This window comes from Manis pentadactyla, chromosome 1 (assembly GCF_030020395.1).
Source record: "Manis pentadactyla isolate mManPen7 chromosome 1, mManPen7.hap1, whole genome shotgun sequence".
NCBI classification, from domain to species: Eukaryota; Metazoa; Chordata; class Mammalia; order Pholidota; family Manidae; genus Manis; species Manis pentadactyla.
Genome location: NC_080019.1, coordinates 214,963,182 through 214,982,564, shown reverse-complemented (window position 1 = coordinate 214,982,564; position 19,383 = coordinate 214,963,182). Strand labels below are relative to the sequence as shown.

Below are 19,383 nucleotides of genomic sequence, written 5' to 3'. Positions count from 1 at the left end.
AGCATGAAGTCATGACAAGACAGAGGTCATGGATGCAAAATTATCAAATGTTTAGTCTTTTGCAAGTGTGGGGGAGAAAAAATAATTTTCTCTCAATCCTTCTAGGTTCTTGCTTGGGAGCCCCTCCCACCTCCAGGAATAAAAGACAGATTAACAGGAGAAAAACAAATAGAAGTTCAATAATACCTATACCTGCTATATTTATTAATGGGAGATACACAGGAAAACTGAGTAACTCTCTGAAGTGGCCCAAGCCATCTCCTTAAATGCCATTTCCAGCTAAAACAAAAGAAACGTGTTGGAGCAGGGGGAAGCCTGTGATGGGAAGTTACCAGGAGAAGTACAGTAAGCTAGGATACAAGCCCGGAAGGCTTCATGCAGATTTAAGTTGGTGTCTTCTCCACTGGTTAAAGTTTCTAAGGTGCGGAGTCATCCTTCCCTTCTTGGTACCGGGGTGGAGACAGCAGTAGAAATGGAGATTTCCCTTATGAATGTAAGTGTCTCCTACAAAAGGGAAATTTCTACTTAGTTTTCAGAGCCTCTCCTGTGCCTTCTGTTTCTTAAAGATGATCAGCTTAAAATAATCCTTTTGCCAAAGAGGCATATTTTAGACTGGCAAAGTCTTTTCCTCTTCAAGAGTAAGTTTTTGTTTTTGTTTTTCACCTGCTCTGAATCATCCATCTCTACCAAAGTCCCTACATAAAAACATAAGAGAAAATGTTAGTCTGATTCTCAAACAATGAAAAATCAATCCTCTGCCTCTGGATATGCGACTTGGACTATTACAATGTCGGTTAAGCACAGTTGGCTAAGTAAATGAAAAAGGCCGATAAAGCAATGGCTGGTTTTCTTTTATATTCCTGTTACTGTTAACACTTGGCTACTTAGCAAACGTCAAGACTCCTTGTCTGGTGAAGAAGTATATGCTCCGTTCCACTGATCACAGGAGTACGTTTTAAGTAGTGATTTAAGGAGATTTTTTGCAGCCATCTGCTAGTTCTTAATTCTCCCTCGTTTGCTTGGAGTTTAGAAGGTGGAGCTGCAGCACTTGGTCCTGGGGAGTCACAACACAGCTGTCTCTAAAGGAAAGGTTCTCTAATTCCCATCCGGTTTCCCATTTTCTGTATGTCTGATGTGCTGACGTGTTTAGGATCCTTCTTGGTAAATGGTGCAATTTAACCAGCATCATCTTTGGAATGTATTTCTTGAGCCTGTGGGTGTCTCAGCTGAAATTTCTGGTTATACCTTTATGCGCTGAATTGGTAGATACTTATTATCTTACTTCCAAACTGGAAATTGCACCAGGCCTATCACTGAGTTAGGATCTATACTGCAGTATGTAGGTTTTTATATCTTCTATAGATATGCTAAAAGTGGCAAAAACTGAAGTCAATCTACTTAATATAAAATGTGGAATTCATTATTTCATTTATTAAAGCTGTGGGAGAATATGGGTGGACCTGGCCTTAGAGATTCTTGGTATTTGGGCTTGAATGTGTTCACCTTTCTCACATACCCACCTCTGCTTCTCTTTGAGTACATTTCCTTTTTTTTTGTTTTGTTTTGTTTCCTGCTGACTTCTCCCTGAGTTTAGAACCACGGTCATTGGCAGTTTTTGACTCAGGATTTCATAGTTTTAAGACCACAGAGGAAAAGAAATTTGTATGGAATTATTTTCTTGGCCTCTGCTTGGCTCACGTGTTAGTTTCTTGCGCCTGTCACAGTGCCCTGGAGAGGTCAGCGGGGTGGACGCCCCAGATGAGACCATGGGCCTGCACCTGGGACAAAAACAGGTGAAAAGTCAATAAAAAATAAATAAAAAAGAGAAGGTGGGAGGCAGACAAATAATAGTTGTCTGTCATATCACAAACAAAACACTGGATGGGTAGGGAGAATATAGTCTTAGAGCAGAATAGTTAAACCAATGTGCATATGATTATCTTTAGATTTGTTGAAATACATACACATAGTTAATCAGTGAAGAACTGATTAATAAATAGTGAAGTTAGGAAACAGGATGAAGTAATAGGAAATGTGGACAGGAGGGGGACAGGGGGAGCCACCAGGGGGAGGCCAAGAGAGTGACATGGGCGTAAGAGGAGGGCAAGGGAAAGAGCCAGAGCAGTGTGACTTGTGGTGACAGAACTAAACTGATATGTTGTTGTTATTATTATGAACATCCTTGCATTTTTCTTTTATTGCCAAGAGCATCATTAGGAGGCATATTGTAGTGCGAGAACCGTGGGTAATACCAATTTCAGACTTAGAAATGCTTTTCAATGTGGTATGAACAATACTGTAACAGTTCTCAAAGAATAGCATGATTTTTAATCAATGGAAGATAGAACATAGTATATTTTAAAATCATATAATACTTCAGACCCTGTGGAGAGAAAACAAAGCTGTGTGCAATAATGCGTGAATGGCGTGTACCGTAGGGGCACTTGTTCCGATAGAGCACTTCAAACACCATTTGGCGGTTTCTTCTCCCTGGGTTTGCTTCGTACCCCATGGAGATGATCTGGCCTTAAGCTTCTGTTAGCTTCAAAGAGAGCTCCGTCCTTGCCTCATCTCTGTGGGACTGAAGAAACAGACCCTTGGTGAACAACAGGAACCAAATTGATTTTAATATTGTGAATTCTTTACTCTGATGCAGGAAATGTTATCTGGGCCATCTCAGTGGGCTAGTGATTATAGAGCCAGATTAGACTTTAAAATACAGACTGACTCTGTAGGTCTGGTGTAGTTGTAAGGTCCAGAGATAGAGTATATTATGGGGCCCTCCTGGTAATCACCTGTGATTATGTTAATGGACTCCTGAGCAGACTTGTTACTTCCATCGGAGCAACACAACCAACATTCTTCACTGTTTTCAGTGGTTATAACTCCGGAAAGAGACAATGTGTCTGCATATGAGCATTGGTTGGATATATCCAATGATAGCTCACTTTGTAGAATTTCAGCCCATTATGTTAAATAGGCATAAAAATGTTCTTTTAGGAAATACCCATTGGAGGCTGCTATAATACAGTGGGCAAATTGTTACTCTTATGAATCATAGGTCTGACCTAATATTCAGCTTCACTAATAATTTTAATCACAAGGTGCAGGCGAAGCCCTATGTAAAACCAGACCCAGTGCACTTCCTGAAGCAGCAGTAAAGGACCTGGGGCTGCACAGGGGGTCAAGGACTTCTCCCGCCAGGAATCAGAAGGCAGAGGTAGAGGCAGAAGTCCTTGACCTCCCATGCAGTCCCCAGGCCGCTTCTTGCTGCATCAAAGCATGCTTTGGGCCCAGGTTCACAGAGTAGATGTCTAAGTGGTGTGTGCTGTTTCTCATTACTTATGCAAAAGGAGTGTTTAGTTCATAAAACCTCCATTTTATATTCAGATAATTACATAACCCTTTCCAATAGACCATGCCACATAAACCATAGACTCTGGATTTACTGGCAGTAATAGACAGTCAGATTTCATAGCTGAGAACCCCTTGCTGGTCAGTGCCACTAACTTCCTTGCCAGGAAGTCTGCCATTATCAGGTTTAACTGGAGATTTCACTGGGTCACCTTGTTTAAATCCAGGGGTGTGGTCCCTTGGTAAGGGAGAAAATGAACAGCAGGCCTATGGCTTAGCCATATTCTTCCTAAATAGCTTTCTTGGTGATATGGATACAAAAATTAACTGAAAATCCCTGCCCTCAGATTTTTTTTACAATCTAAGGAAAAGAATGCAAAATCAACACCACAGATAAGGAATCTGAAACCATCAGCATAGTATGTGGCAGAGAACAAAGTCTCTCAATAGATGGTAATATTAAAATATATATATATTAGCAATGTAATGGAAAGTGCTATAACATGGTTAAATGTTATGAGAAGGGTGAAATCCTAGTGGATAATGCAATTGGCTCAAGTTTCAAGATTTACTCATTCTGCTGACATTTTATTCCATGTGCAAGGCTCTGTATGAGGACATGAGACAGAATTCCTGGTTCTTGTTAGCTGTCAGTCCTGGAGGAGACACAGGCAAGCAAATAAATAACATTATGGCATCATACTAAGTGAAATTAGAAAGGGAAGGACCACTTACTGTTCTCACTTGTATGTGGGACCTAAAAAAAAGCCAACTCATAGAAATAGAGAGGATAGTGGTGCTTGCCAGTGACTGGGTGTGGAGGCAATGAGTGGGTGTGGGAGAAAGGGTGCAAACTTACAGTTAGAAGATGAATAAGCTACAGGGATTTAATGCACAGCATGGTGACTATAATTAACAGTACTGTATTATATACTTGAAAGTTGTTAACAGAGTAGAATTAAGTGTTAACACCACACATGAACAATAGCAATTATTTGAAATGATGGAGGTAAAAAAAATACATTATGATAAGTGTGCTTTTAAAAAATCTTTTGGTTAGCTTCAGAGGAGCAGCAGATGTGGCCCCTAAAAATGCAGAATCAGTGTGCAATTTAAATATGAGGGATGAGTAAGCACTAACTGGGTAAAGCAGAACATAAAACTTTTCAGGGGCCAGAGGGCACAGGGGCTGTGACCACTGAACCCTTGTTCCCTTTTGGGTGATGATGAGAGAAAATGCTGGCAAAGTATATTGGGGTCAGATGATAAATAATGCCAATAGGAATGAATTATAATAAAAGTAACTAGCATCCCTCCCACTCAATTTTTAAGAAATTGCTGTGTTTTAGGTACAATATTAGGTGCAAATGTTGTATCATCGAATGCTCACAGCATGTTAGGAGGACATAATATGTTGACTTAGAAATGACAGTCTAATTCAAAGCTAATTAGATACAGTGACAAATCCATACATGTCTTTCTATAACCCACTCCCTTTCCCTGGAACTCTGTATCGTCCCCTGTAGGCTTGGAGGTTTGCACGTAGTACTAACCTCACAGGGAAACAGTGGAACCACATCCACAACAATGGGTGGCTTCTGGATAACAGGTGGTCCCCATCTGTAGTCTACATCTGTGTGTCTTTGCAAACACACACAGTAGCCAAAAACAAAAAAGCAAACGAAAACGTGTAACAAGTGAGCTTGGGTGGAAATATGGTATCGAAGCAAGTCTATTCCCCCTCCTCTTCCCCTTCCAGTCCAGGTGGCAGCTCCCAACCCCTTTGTAACACAACATGTTTAACCATCACTACGTGAAGGTCTCAGTAGGGGCATGACAAGTTTACGGGGTTTGAGAAACATAAAGTGGTAAAGAATTTGAAGAAAATGGGAGCTTAGAAAACACGGGGTAGAGAAAATTGTTAAAAGTTTGCTGTTAGAAGCCTACTTCATTCCAAAAATGAAGTAATAAGAGAGAATCTGGAGAGGCAGTCATAGAACAATTGATACAACTCTAGTAAGACTTGTTGAGGGCATGGAGGGGGCTCAAGCTTTTAGCTTGGTTCACAGGGAGGGAGGTAGTGGTGTTGCTGAGATGGAAATTGCCGTAAGAAACTGAACACAGCTTTGGATTTGCCAAGTTTGAGTCTGAATGTTGAAATTTGTGTTTTGTCAGCTATGGATAGTCTATGGGTAAGCAAGAATTTGGAGTGAAGCAAAGAGAGTTGCTGGGAGAGAAGCTATGGATTTCAGGGACTTGGTTCAGTTGACAAGGGCCTGAATGGGAAACACATTCCATGTCAAGGACTTGCAACACGGATTCATGGAGTGTCTATGTACTGGCCATGAGGATGTGATGATGAGCAAAGACAGTGTGCTCGCATTCAGGAGTTTATAGTTCAGTAAGGGAGATAAGTACCATCAGATACCACAGTAACGAATGTGTAATTACAAAGTGAGATATGCGTCTGGTAGGAGAAGTCTTGTTTCTTGGAAAGCAAACCATGTAACTCAAGCCCTGTGATACTGGATATTGCTGTTTACAAAGGTACATCTAGGTTGAGACCAGAAGCACAAGGAGTTATATTAGCAGTAGGTGGTAGAAGAGAAGAGTACTCCAGACTGAGAGAAAAGCATGTGGCAAGAGACAGACTGGTGTACTGGGGGCATTAAGAGCGAGAGAGAGAGCAGTTGAGAGAGGTGTGCAGGGTCCAGACCATTCAAGACTTTGTGGAGCACAGGAACACTTTTGATCAGTTTCCTAAAAGTAATGAGATGCATTCAAGGTTTTCCTTTTTAAAAGATCATTGACCTATATTCTTCTTTACCTGGATAACACAGTGCAGATAGGAAGTACCAAGGAACCAGAGCAAAAACAGAAGGGGTTCATCATCTCCACAGAGGGTCTGCATTCAGAATGGGCTCAGCCTTATAAAGCTCTGGCCACAGCTTTTTCTTCATGCACAAAATTGCATGACTGGCTGAGTCTCCAGACCACATTTTTTATCATCAGTGTTTCAGATAGCAAATGACACATCTCTGAATAAACTAGATTGTTTTGGCTATACAAAAAAAAAAGAATGCAGAAGGATACTGTTTTGCCATGAGAGAAATTGATTGCCAGCCTCTTCCTGGCAATTCTAAGCTCGTAAACAAGGTAAAGTGGTTTGCTGGAGCCAGCCGTGATCTTTTGAGTACCATTATCCTCCATCAAATGATTCAACACTTAATGGAGGTGCTTTTTGGTTGTTCACAGAAGGGATTCTTTTGCAATCACATATCTGTTTGCTGAGAATCTGCATTATCTAGTTAAAAGTGTAAGGAACAAAATGCAGAATTCTTGCTGTGAAGATAATTCCTAAAGAGATGCATCACTGCCATATATTCAACTACTGTAGGGAAATTGTCTCCTTGTTGCAAAAGGAAATCACTCTTTGGGTGAAGGGGTGGGAGCTTTTAGTAATCAATTATTCTCTAATAAATTATTCTGTGCTATACCTGATCATGGATAACTTTTACTTCCTTTTTGACTGTTGGCTGTGTGGAATTCAGATTGCTTGGCAAACCACAACATTCATGAAACCTGAACATCTCCAGAGCTGTCATGTATGAATGCTCAGCATGTGTTAGTAGCAGAGAATGGTCATTTGAATTCTCTCATTCGAGGGATAACAAAGCAGAGTTAGCAAGTGGCTAAAAATGCACTTTTAGTTCACATGGAGGGAGTTTCCTTGAAATAATTACTTTATCCTTTCTTTGACACCTTGCTAGTGACCCAGTATATTTCAATGAATACAGGGTTCTGTTTGGAGTCATGAAATACAATGTAAAAGAAAATTGTTCTAGAGTAAAGTAAATATTCTTTGCTACTTAGAAATAACCAATCATTATTCAATGATTCATGAATTGGGAAGCATTCCATCTTGCAAACAGAAAGGGGCTCTGAAGCGGTGTACAAAATGGGAAACTTCTCTAGGTAGAAGGGGGCAGGGACAAGGAAACAGATGACTTCATATATCTTTGGGGATGGAAGAGGTCTACCAGGAAGGTTAATTACCTCACTACTGCTGACCAAGAAATTCCAGATTGACTGGTTTAAGATTACATTCCTGGGAGAGATTGAAACTGCAGTTAGATTAGGTAATAAGTCTTGCTTTTCTGACATAGGGCTTGTCACAAGTGAGTCCGGTTGGGCTTCCTGCTCCTTGTTTTTAGGCACAAGGAATGAATTAATGTCAGAAATGTTCACAAACTTTAAAACATTCATAATACTGTCAGCGACCTCTGTCCTATTTATAAATTTATAGTCAGAGAAGTTTAAGATCTTCCACAATTTTTCCTTCATTCTTTTTCTAAACTGAAATTAGAATGACTAGTAACTTCTGACTCTCCCAGGGAGAGCCCTCTGGTCCTTACCTGTTAGTTCTGTAAATATCACTCTATAACTTGCCTTTTTCATTTAACAGAGTATCATAGATATAGGATGGCATCATGAGGCAATAGATAAATTACATACTGTTATGTATGTTATATAATATAAAATAATGATTATATATTAATTTTATTAATATATATATTTCTATAGGAAAATGTCTGGAAGATGCTCATACCTTAAATATTCACATCTCCTTCTGGAAGAGGGAGAGGAGAGATGTGTGATGTTTAATCAAGTTTTAATAAGTATTAATTTGATTGTTATAGTTAATAGAAATATTAATGTATTATTTTCTTTTGGAATTTTATGGGGATATATTTTTATTATAAAATTAAAACTAATTTGAAGTGGTATGTGATAAAAACTGAACATAATTTTTAAAAAGATCTTAGTCTTAAAATCAAAAGGTGTAAGATTATTATATATTGGTAAAATATGTATTTAAGTAAGCTGAGTAACTCTAAAGTGGAAAATTCTAACTAACTGGTTATCCTACAGATAAAAGAAGGCAATCAGTTCAGAGTGACACATAAACTGACATTGCTTCCTTGTTCTTATTTCTTATTCATGGAAAGCAAATAGAAGATGTGAAGGGTTTAGAGATCTAGGTCATTGGCCCAGGATTCTGCATTAATTCTTCTCATGAAATTACAAAGGATGATCAATCAACTTTGTTGGCGCTAGTGCCATCATCATAGTGATGATAAGCTAAAGGAAATTATAAGCTCTATCTAAATATCTCTTAAGAAGCCATAGTCTGTATTTTATGACTTGTGAAAAAATAGGTTTGCTTTTTAGGATTTGTAAAGTGGCAAGCTTAAAATTTCTAACATTAAGTAGGCATTCATAAGTCTATTACACTATTTGCGACAAAAATGCTTATACCATTTTTGTGAATTCGAATAAAAAAATCCCACTTTGACAACCTTTAGACTGATTATGCATAAATATTTCCTTGATATGCTTCAGATCTCATTGATTTCCTTCATTATGTTCCACCTGGAAGTTTAGAATTGACAAGAGGGATATTTTTAGGAACTACAAGCTTCAAGAGAAATGAAGTCTGAAGTTTTAGTATTACTATATAGCCTTTAGCATTTTTAACTGATAAATTGACATGGGTTTTGCCTTAGAGAATCAAAGAAGAAATGTGGGGACAAAGCAGAAAAGTTCAATAATAAATGGTTGTAAAATAACATAAGGACAGAAAATCAGAAGTGCAATCCCCCAAACTATGGTCTAGTTATCTTCATCATACAACCTTGCCTCCCTACAAGAATCCATTAATGTCTTGTTCATGTGCTTGATATTCACCAGAAGTTGACAGTAGTGATGGCTCTCTTAGTTACTATAAGACCCTTAAGTGCCTTTTGATGATTTAAGAAAAATAAAACCATGCTCAAGTACCAGTTTTTGGTTCATTCTTCAAAGCCATCTAAATAGACATAGGTTAAGGTTAACGGTGTATAACTTCCTCAGATTTATTAAAATATGTTTTATGGTAGTGTCTCCATATGGAAAGTTTATAGCAGATAATAATTTTCGATGCTTGCATACTGAACATAATTTGTTCATTTTTTCATCATTTATAAATATTGGTAATTTCTAAAACTTACAGGTACGTGAAGATTTTAGTTCTCTTTCAGCCTGGCTACCAGGTGCTATGTGATAAGGGCAGTCTTAGGCTGCAGTTTCCCAGGTGAACAAATATTTAGTAGCCATCAAACATACACATGTGCACACACTGCATACACAGTTATGCCCTGTATTCGGCCACCTCCATGGGATCCTAGCTGTTAAACCGTTGAGGCATTGTGATAAGCATAGGGCTTTTGCTTGATTTTCATACCCCATTCATCCAGAGTGCTTGGATCTGGACAAACACTTCTAGCAAATCCACCTGTACCTTACATACCAACTGTTTTACTGTGGAACATTCTTCTAACATCCATTACAATGATTAACAACCCATCTGATATTTGGAAAACTAAAGGTCACTGAAGGACTTGAGTTACGGTTGATTAGAAATTTAGAGTTTTGATTAAAACTTTTCGAATAGTACCTAGCCACAGTAGAGGGTAGATTAGAATTCAGTCACAGCTACATAACTCACACCCTTTATGTTGAAGTATTCTGAAGTAAATTTTAGAAAATGTAACACTTTATTTCTGTTGGCACTTGTAAGAATCACTAAAACCTATGAATATAGTTGATGTCAAGTAGGCTCTGATAAAATTAATGAGATTCATTGAAAGTTCTATTTTTGTTAGGCCTTATTATTGCAACAAGCCTAGCAACATTCAGACCATGGTTTATATAATTCAAACTCATATTTAATAAGTAATTCAGAAAATTGAATTTCTGAATTATCTTGGGATGAACGAGGAGAATGAGGTATGTAGAGTTTTATTGACATTTATACAGGATATATTCTTTTGTGGATATAGATATGAGATGCATTCATTAATTCATTCAGAAAGGTTTATGGAGTGTGTCCTGTGTTTTAGGCAAGCACAATAAGGATGGATAGGAGCCAGTGCCTGCCTCAGGAAGTATAAAATCTCTTAAAAATATGAGAACAAGGCATGTGCAATAACTACTTGTAGGCTCTTTTAGTTTTACAAGTAGTGTGTGCTTATTAAAAAACATATGATTAATCCAGAAAAAGAACTTGCTAGAGTCATCCAACTATTAGATGATTTTTCTAACCAGTTGCATATTTTTAAAATGCAATTCTTAGCTATAATCAAGCTTTATAATTTATCATTTTTAAAAATTCCAAATTTCTTGCTTATGGTTGATTTTCAATATTGACTTCTAGACCCAGCAAAACCTGTTTTCACATGTGTTTATGTCAGTGGCCTACTAATAGGAAATAAAAAATAACTCACAATTTGTAAATGGGATGTAGCTCATTTCTTTTTAGAAAATGTCTTTCTTGATACTGAGCAAAGTTGAAATATATAAGGAATGAATAAAGAGGAAATAAATAGAGGGGATAGTGTTTAATGATAGAAGAAAAGTAGAAAAGGAGAAAAGAAACTTTAAAATATGAGCTTGGATCTCATTGCCAGCAAGATCTCAAGAGCTTGTTTATTACAAGTTGTTAGCAGTCTTCTGTGATTTTGGCTCGTGAAGTGGAGTCAGGACGTGGGAAAAGGAAGAGGAGCCACAAGGTGCTTTCTTACTTAAGAACTTATTTCCTGAAGTGGATCTGTGGTTATAGCTCAGAAATATTATTTCTTATAATTTCTTTATCCCATATATTGAAGTTGCTAACTTTTAGAAAGCTTGTTGTTGGATTATTTTAGATGAGGATGTAATCCATAAATGCTTTCCCTCAAATTAGAAGTCTGTTAAATAGGTCTGTGAAACTCTGAATTAAGCAAAATAAAGTTCTCTGCCCTTATATGCTAATATGCATTGAACGTTCTCAGGGTGCATGTAGTAGCGTATAGAGCATATCTCTTGTTTATTGACAGTACGACCTCCTTTTCACCCAGCACACTAAAGACCAGTAACGCTCACAGGAGGTGAAGCACTTTTCAGGTAGGGTGATTCTTCTTTGTGCAGGACTGTGCTGAGCACTGCAGTTCATTTAGGATCTATGGTTCCTGCATACTAAGCGCCAGTAAAGCTCCCCAGGCATGACAACCAGAATTGGCCACACACAGTCTAGGCATCATCTGGAGGAGAGACACCACCCTGGCTGGGATCCAGCAGCTAGAGGAACAGACAGGTGATGCTCTGTTATGCACTGACCAACTAGAGGCCTTCAGGAATGAAGCTGGTAGAATGTTTTTGGTGACTAAAACTCTTTAAAAAGGTTTGAGAAGTGATTACATGGATTTATTTGTATGTAAACATTCACTGATCTGTACACCAAAGTTTTGTAATTGTATATTGGAATGCATCTGTGTTTCTTTCATTTAAAAACTAAATCAATAAATGACCATCACTGGTATCTAATAAGGTATTTTGTGAGAAATGAGTCAGAATTTAATTTAAGATCATTGTCTCTATGTCTGCAGTATAACAATCTTGAATTTGGGTGATTTTCTTTTTTTTCCTCTGCTATGAAAGAATTCAAATTTAGCATACTATTTGGTATGAATTTGGGATGTATAGGTAAATAAAGGGGAAAAACCAGAAAAAAAAATTGATTATATTCAGTTACAGTCCTGTCAAAGCTCAACCACAGTATTTTGCTTTATAATTAAATAAATGGTATATTAAGGATATTAATTTCTCCAACATAATTATTAATTAAAGCTGACATTTTTCCAATAAAATCAATTTGCTTATAATAAAATCTGCATTTCTTTGATCTTCTGTAGGGAGGATGAATTAACACTCCAAGCAGTTCTTTTTCTCACTTCAGTGAAGTGAAACAGAGTTTGAGTGGATGTGGCCATAACATGCAATATTTCCGTTGTTTTCAGAGTGAAAAGCCATTAACAGTTATTTCAGGATTACTATGTTTATGGCACTTGTAAATTAATTTATGGTATTAGGCAAGCAGATGATTGAACAAAAGCCTTTCAATTTTCTTTGTGCTCATTGTTTCCCAGTTTCAACATGTTAAGTGATTCGGATTACACTTCAGGCTTTTGGAAATGTGCTGGACTTCCTCCCCATGAGACCTAATTCCTGAATCAGGGGAATAGTTTACCCTAGCCTGACAATCACACAAAAAGGGACAGTTGAGGTCAGAGGGACGCAAAGGCAATATCCTTCCCATCATGAAAATGTCAAGCAGCCTTATGTAAGACACTTGGTTGTTCCTGCTCAGTGATTCTTAAGCTCTATTAGTGCAGCAAAAAAAAAAAAAAAAAAAAAAATTTAAAACAATTCCAAATTATAGCACTGCCCCAGACTTTTATACAAATCCACTGGGTTATTTTTACAACTACAGTTTGGACGCCAGTGTCATAATCTATCCCTTCCTGCTGACTATAATAAAAGTTGCTGATCTATTCCAAGCTTCCAGAGTAGAAAAAATGTTGTTTAATGATGTAGCATGTGCAAGTTAATTCCGATCTTTACAATTCACAGCGGCTGAAACAACTTAATGCTGTTCCTTAGTGAAGAGGAATGTCAGCACAGCATTTTTGGGGGGCTGTTTGCATTCCGTGCTTTCTTTAGAAATGGCAGATGGACTGTCGCTGACACGGCTGCTTTCTGTAGCTGCTGCCATAGAAATGCACGTTTTAAAAATAGTGATACAAATTGCTTTTTTTCTTTGGACTTGCCTTGTTCTACTTTGTCTTTGTAAATTTGACCCAACCACGTTTCTGAATAATTATTGACAGAAAATGCCACGGCTGTGAAAAATATCCCGAAGGTAAAATGAACTGTCCCAAACTAGCTGTTTTTTCTAAGCTACTTTTGCTCCAGTCACACTAGTCAGATTTTATTCCTTTTAGAGTCAAGTAGGATCTCTTTATTTTGAGATTCAGGAATATAAATCTGTGGTATAATATTTGCTTAACCAAAAAAAAAAAAAAAGTTGTGCGATCCAGTAGGACTACTACAGAACCACGGTGTCAAAGGTCTTGCATAAAGACCATTTCTGCCCAGTATGAAAAAACAAGTGCTTATTAGGTCATGGTTAGTACTCAGAATATGTTAACAATATTTGAAGACCTTTTAACTAATTTTAAAATACCGTGCATTTCTGTTCAGTTTAGAACACATATTTCTAACATACAAGTAATAGTCTAAAGAGACATGGTGCTCTTAACCCATATATATATAAAAACCCATGTTTTTGACTTTGTGAATGGAATTTAAAGCAGACCCCAATAGAAACATAATGCAAAATCAGTGAGTAAAGAATCAAAGCATGAAAGAAATATTGAAAGACATCTGGAGGATATACTAAGAGCTACCCAGATTTAAATAATTACTATAAATTGAGCTTATATTGTCTTTCTTGGGACCATGGCATTCCAAACATACAAAGCTATAAGACACAAACTGCCTTATGTTATATAGTGTTGTGCTGGGTGTAGAGAACACATACACTTATTTTCAAAGGGACCTCAGATTTTCTGAATCTAGTTCAAACACAAGGGGTCTGGATACCATGGCAGCCTTAATGAGGTCTTTTTGTCTATTTTTTGTTTTTGTTTTAAATGTGTGCCAGTTGGCCTTTTCCACATTTTGGCTGAAGGAATTCCTTATGGCTGTTGGAATGCTTTAGGCTAATTTCTAATTTCCACAGACTGAATAGACGTTATAAATGTCTTTATTATGGAAATGTTAAACTATACCCCAAAATAGAAAGATTTGTGCAAAGAACCTCCATATAGATACATCTATTGCACAGCTTCAATAGTTATCAACGCTGCATCAATTTTTAATTCTTTCTGCATCTTCTTTAATTCTTTCTGCTCTATATCAATTAGCTATTTCTGCATTGCAAACTATGCTAAAACAGATTGGTTTAATACAAGAAGCATTTGCTGTTGTTCCCGAGTCTGTTTCTTCAAGTGTGTAGAGGAGGAAAAATACCTTTTTCCTTGTACCCTACCAAGGTTCTTGGCTGGGTCTCTGTAACGAAAGACAAGCGAACAAGAGAAAAGTATACAAATTGATTTAATGTAGGTTTCATGTGGCATGGAGTCTTCATAAGGGAATGAAAACTTGAAGAAGTGGTTTAGCCTGAAAGGTTTTTCTGCCAAGTGTTACAAAGAGTGGAAGGTCATGGAGAAGGTGAATGGGAGGGGAAGCAGACTGCAGGAAATTTGGCAGTGCTGACTCGTTCAGAGCCCTCTGTGCCCCTCTGTCTTTGGAGATTGGATGCTCTTTTTCCTCTCACATGAGGGCTTATTCCCTGCTGAGAGTCCTTCCCTCCGCGCTGTCTCTCAGATTTCTTCATCTTGAAATAGCTGGTATGTCAAGATGCTGTATTTGGGGGTGGCATGTCCTGAAATCCCTCCGAAGGTTCTGCCGCTCTTACCCAGTCTGGACTGATGTGGCCCCCGCTGGCTCGTGCCTCTGTGTGCAGCTGGCAGGTCTTCTGGGGCTGGCTCCCTCTCAGCTTTGGGGGCTGCTGCCTGCTGGCCAGGGTCACAGAGGGTGATGGGGCAGTGGCTCACCCTCCAGCAGGCTAGCTCAGTGTAGAGAGAGAGAAACTAAACTTCTTCTTGAGGCCTAAGTTCACAGCTCATTCTGTTGACCAGAGGCCCGCCAGATTGAGTAAGGGAGGAAATACCTTCTTGGTCGAAGGACCTGTAAAGTCATCCTGCAGAGCATGTGGATACAAAGAGGAGAAAAGAATGGAAGACTTTCTGCCATCAACCTACCATACTCCCCTACCTTGCCTTTTTTTTTTAAGTATTTAACTCAGTCAACATCATTTCACTGCTAAATATTTTAGGGAATAGACTTTTTTAAGTCATTGTGATTCACCATAATAGAAGCTATGCAAGCTAACCATACTCTTTGGATCAGAATATTATTAGTAGAGGCTACATCCTGATTACCACTAACAACAAAATTACCAACCTGGTGGCTACTAGCAAATTTCATTTGCTATTCTGTGCTAAGCATGCATTACCTCATCAGGAGCAAGTCTTACATCACTCTCTCCTGGTAGCCGGTCAGCAGGCCACAGTAGCCTTAACACTTACTTGCTGGGCCAGGGAGAGACGCTAAGCCAACTGTCAACTGAAGATGGATTTAAGTTAAGGGTGTGCCTTGTTTCTAGTTTTACCACAATGGAGGTATTTTAAGGACATCAGCAGGACCCTTGAGGTCACTTGGTAATATTGATGTATGTTAAAGGCTATTATTTTGGAGAAACAAAGAGCTTTGTTTCCTTGCTGTATTGGAAGTAGTCCTGTGTGGTTACACACACCTGTCCCTGGTTCTGTTCTGTGATGGATCCAGTGTGTTCTTCATCCTTATCACATGACTCATACTGGAGTTACTGAGATAGTCAGGAATGGTCAGTTGAATCTGATACTAAGACATCTATTTTTTTTTTTGAGTCAGATATAAAGGATGATTTTCTTCTTTCTAAGGTTAGCTATGCTAGGAGAAAGATTTAAACCAATTTGTCCAAATTCATGAAGATTTGTTGATTCTTTTTTGGATGTGAGTTAATGGCATTGACAAGCAATCAGACATCAGCTTTATGTGACTGGACCTCAAAAATGTTTTAGCGTATTTTGTTTTTGTCTTAGTGTCATCTCCATCCTGAGCTCCAATAATGACTTTTATCTCTGAGGTCTGGTGTGATTTTTTATCTCTGTGGTCTCTTCACAGTCTTTGAAGAAAGGTAGATGGGAATATAATTTTATTGCTATCTTACTGTTGCAAAACATAATTACTGAACAGTATGCCCTTTATGAATTCTAACAAGGAAATTATGACTGACATTCCCTTAAAAGTATGAAAGCTATTTGGGGGCTGTCCTCATCAGCTAATGGAGTCTTGCTTGCAGGGGGTCACATTTTAACTTCCAGTGACTTTTATGTAATGATCTCTTAATACAAGTCTCAGGTGAATTGAAGCTAATCCCTACAGGAGAAAAGGTCAGATGTAGAATTAACCATTATCTATATTCTGGAAACTTATGGTGCCATCAATGTTTGTTATGTCTCTAAATTTATAGTCTTATTTTAAGCCAGGGGTTCAATGTGGCATCCTTTTATGGGAGACAATTTCTTGGATCAAGACCATTTAGTTAATTTAAAACTAGTAAGATTCCTAAAGTCAGATCATTACTACAGAACAATTAATATCTATGAGCTATTTCACTATGGCAATTAGAGACCGTTGTACTCACTAGCTTAAATCAGGAGATTAATGAAAATTGAGCCAGTACTCACTCACTTGCTTACCCAGTATCCTTATTCTCTACTTCACAATGTATTAAAAATTGGTCTCCTAATGAAATCCTGGTTTTGAAAGCCTTTCTCCTTACAGATAGAGGACACTTCATGAAGCAAATCCATAAAATGACCTTAAGTCAACACTGAATATTAATGGAACAGAATATTAAATATTAGACTGCAGGTGAAGGGTATATATAAACAATAACCTTAGGTTACTATTATCAAAGTATTTTGAAGAGAGAAGGAAAAGGAAAATTCAAAGGATAAGGCATTAATATTTTCTTCTGATTTTCATCTTAGAAAATAGCTACGTGGTTCAGTATCTCCCAACTTTGTGCAAATATGTAGAACTCAGTTTTTGGAATTAAGCAGTGTTCTGCTTTTTATAATGAAAGCAATTTTCTCCACACTTATTTTGTTGATTGAAATAATTCGTTTCATCAGTAAAGTGAGTGCCAATTAACATAACGACACACTTGAAAATATTTGTAATTGCCAAAGTAAGTTGTCATTTTAGAAAATATTCTAAACAACCCAAGGATAATTTCCCCCCACTTTCCATTTTACAGATGGGTCAGTTAGGGTCAGACAAAATAAAGTACTCTAATTCAAGAACAAAGATTCACAACTCTTTTTTTTTTGGTGGGGTGGTGCATTTTCCTTCATGGTCAATGTAGCATCAAATTAAACTATAAGTGAGATTGTTGTCTCTTCAAATTCTCAAAATTATAAAACAGCAAAGCAGCATTAGTTACTACTTTAAATTTGACCTACTTATGTACATATATGAAAAATACGCTGGACCATAATCTCTTCAGCTGCAACCTGAAGTGATATAAAGAAAGCCCAAATACTTGGAATTAAGTGTAAATCTAATGGCTTGTTTAAGTCTATATTCATTAACTTTTTCACCATCTGTAAGTGAATAGAATAATTGATTTTTATGGAAAAGGAAAACTATGTACCTGAAAAATTAATTATCACATTTTGGAGCAAATTCACTTTCACAAATACATGATAAAAAATGTTTAGATGTATATGATCACACTGTTTTCAGAAAAAAATTAAAATCATAAGAGAAAGTAAAGGAACATTAACACTTCATCATTATTCCATTTCAGTAAAATTTGGAGTGAATAAACTTTCTGCTTAAGTGGAAAGCAACTGATGCCATTGTCTTCTGCTGGCACAAAACCCAAATTTGTAAATTTCAGTTCAAGTGGCTGTTCCTTATCCATTTGTCCTTCACTTTTCTGTTCCTCTATATCTTGTTATTCACTTCTTATTAGTGTGATACCTTTGAATATGAAAAGTTACCTTGCCAGAGAAATCAAAGATTAAATTTGTGATGTTAATAAATGACTCAAATGGGGTTAGATGCCTGATAGAAGAATTGGTTGAAAAGGAGCTCCCTTTTGATTGAAATGAACTAACTGAAGTTATTCTCATATCCACTGGCACTCATTAGAGTATAGTAGAGTGCCTTCAAGTAAAAATTCCTCTGGCTGAAGAACAGAATTCACTGGGATGGTGTAGAGTTTGCAATAGAGCATCTTTCAAGTGTCCTTTGGAATCAAAGAGGGAAAACTAATTCTGATTGTGTGGAGTTATTAGAAACAGTTTCATAAAGAGAAAGTTATTGAGTTATTGCCAACAGAAAAATATGTTTAAATTCTGTCATGTTGACATTTAAGAGGATATGAACTTAAATTTTAAGTTATTCTGCTTGTTTTTTTGAGTTTCCAGGTTAATCACGTTCTCCTCAGCTATAACCCATAAGGAAGAGGAGACATTAAGATTTTCATATTTTTCTGAGTTGCCTCCTTCCTGAAGAGCAATGGAGATGCTGTTAAGTGGAAGAGGATTAATCATATCTCTAATTTTCTTCCTGTTAAAATTCTCCACAGCGATGGAAATACCACTTTCAGGTAAAGTGAGAGTATTCAATACTTGTTGCATGGAATTTCATATTTGCATTCTGATTTTTATGTAGAATACTTGTAGACTGAAGACATGATTTTGCCAACATATTTCTATATATTTTCAGCAGTCTTTCAGCTGACTTCACTTCTGCCTTATTCAGTTTTTGGATGGCTCATATTTGACTGCTTGCTAAAATTATTTTGCAGTTATGGCTTTTGCCCCTTATGCAAACTTGGTATATAACAAGAAACATAGCCTGTAGATCAGGTGGTATTTTGCCTGCAACATTAGCATTAGCTCAACAGCTTTACTTTTATATGCTTTTATTTTAGAGAGAATTATGATTCAGAAATTACTGCTATTCAATCAGTTATAACAAAGAGAAATTGAATAAATTTTTTTTCAAAATGATCATATATTTAAGAATGCAAACAATGAATTCAAATATTAAAATGCCATTTTTATAGTATACAACTAAAAGTATAAGATGATACCAACTCTGAAAATCTAGAGCATTCTATACGAATTCATATGAAGATGTTAGTCAGTGGTTTTATGGAAATATACCTGAGCATACGTTGGTAAAAATGGTTGCAGATTTTTAACCATTGTACTTGAGCTTCAGTAATTTATGCTAATTAAAAGTTGAAAAAGTAATACAACTGCAAACACAATTTATGTAATAGTGTATCAACTATGTAATGCAATGCTTGGGGATTTCTCCTGCTGTACTTACATGGGATATAAAAGAATCTTCAGCGCTTATTTAGTTATTTTTATCCACATAGTTCAAGTATTATCCCTATCTCCTCTTCCACATATATAA

The 19,383-nt window shown here is 37.1% G+C and overlaps 1 protein-coding gene across 18 annotated transcripts in view; it reads left to right on the top strand.

Moving 5' to 3' along the window:
• The window catches only part of CHL1 (cell adhesion molecule L1 like), a 301,991-nt gene that overhangs the window by 201,025 nt on the left and 81,583 nt on the right, over positions 1 to 19,383 (top strand). For 11 of the 18 annotated variants that reach the window (XM_057507238.1, XM_057507234.1, XM_057507242.1 and 8 more), the window contains one exon: positions 18,374 to 18,562. In XM_057507238.1, the coding sequence (XP_057363221.1) occupies positions 18,472 to 18,562 (91 nt within the window). In that variant the 5' untranslated portion in view covers positions 18,374 to 18,471. The remainder of the gene's footprint in view (positions 1 to 18,373; positions 18,563 to 19,383) is intronic. The other 7 variants (XM_036877825.2, XM_057507254.1, XM_036877836.2 and 4 more) reach the window with 1 other exon arrangement.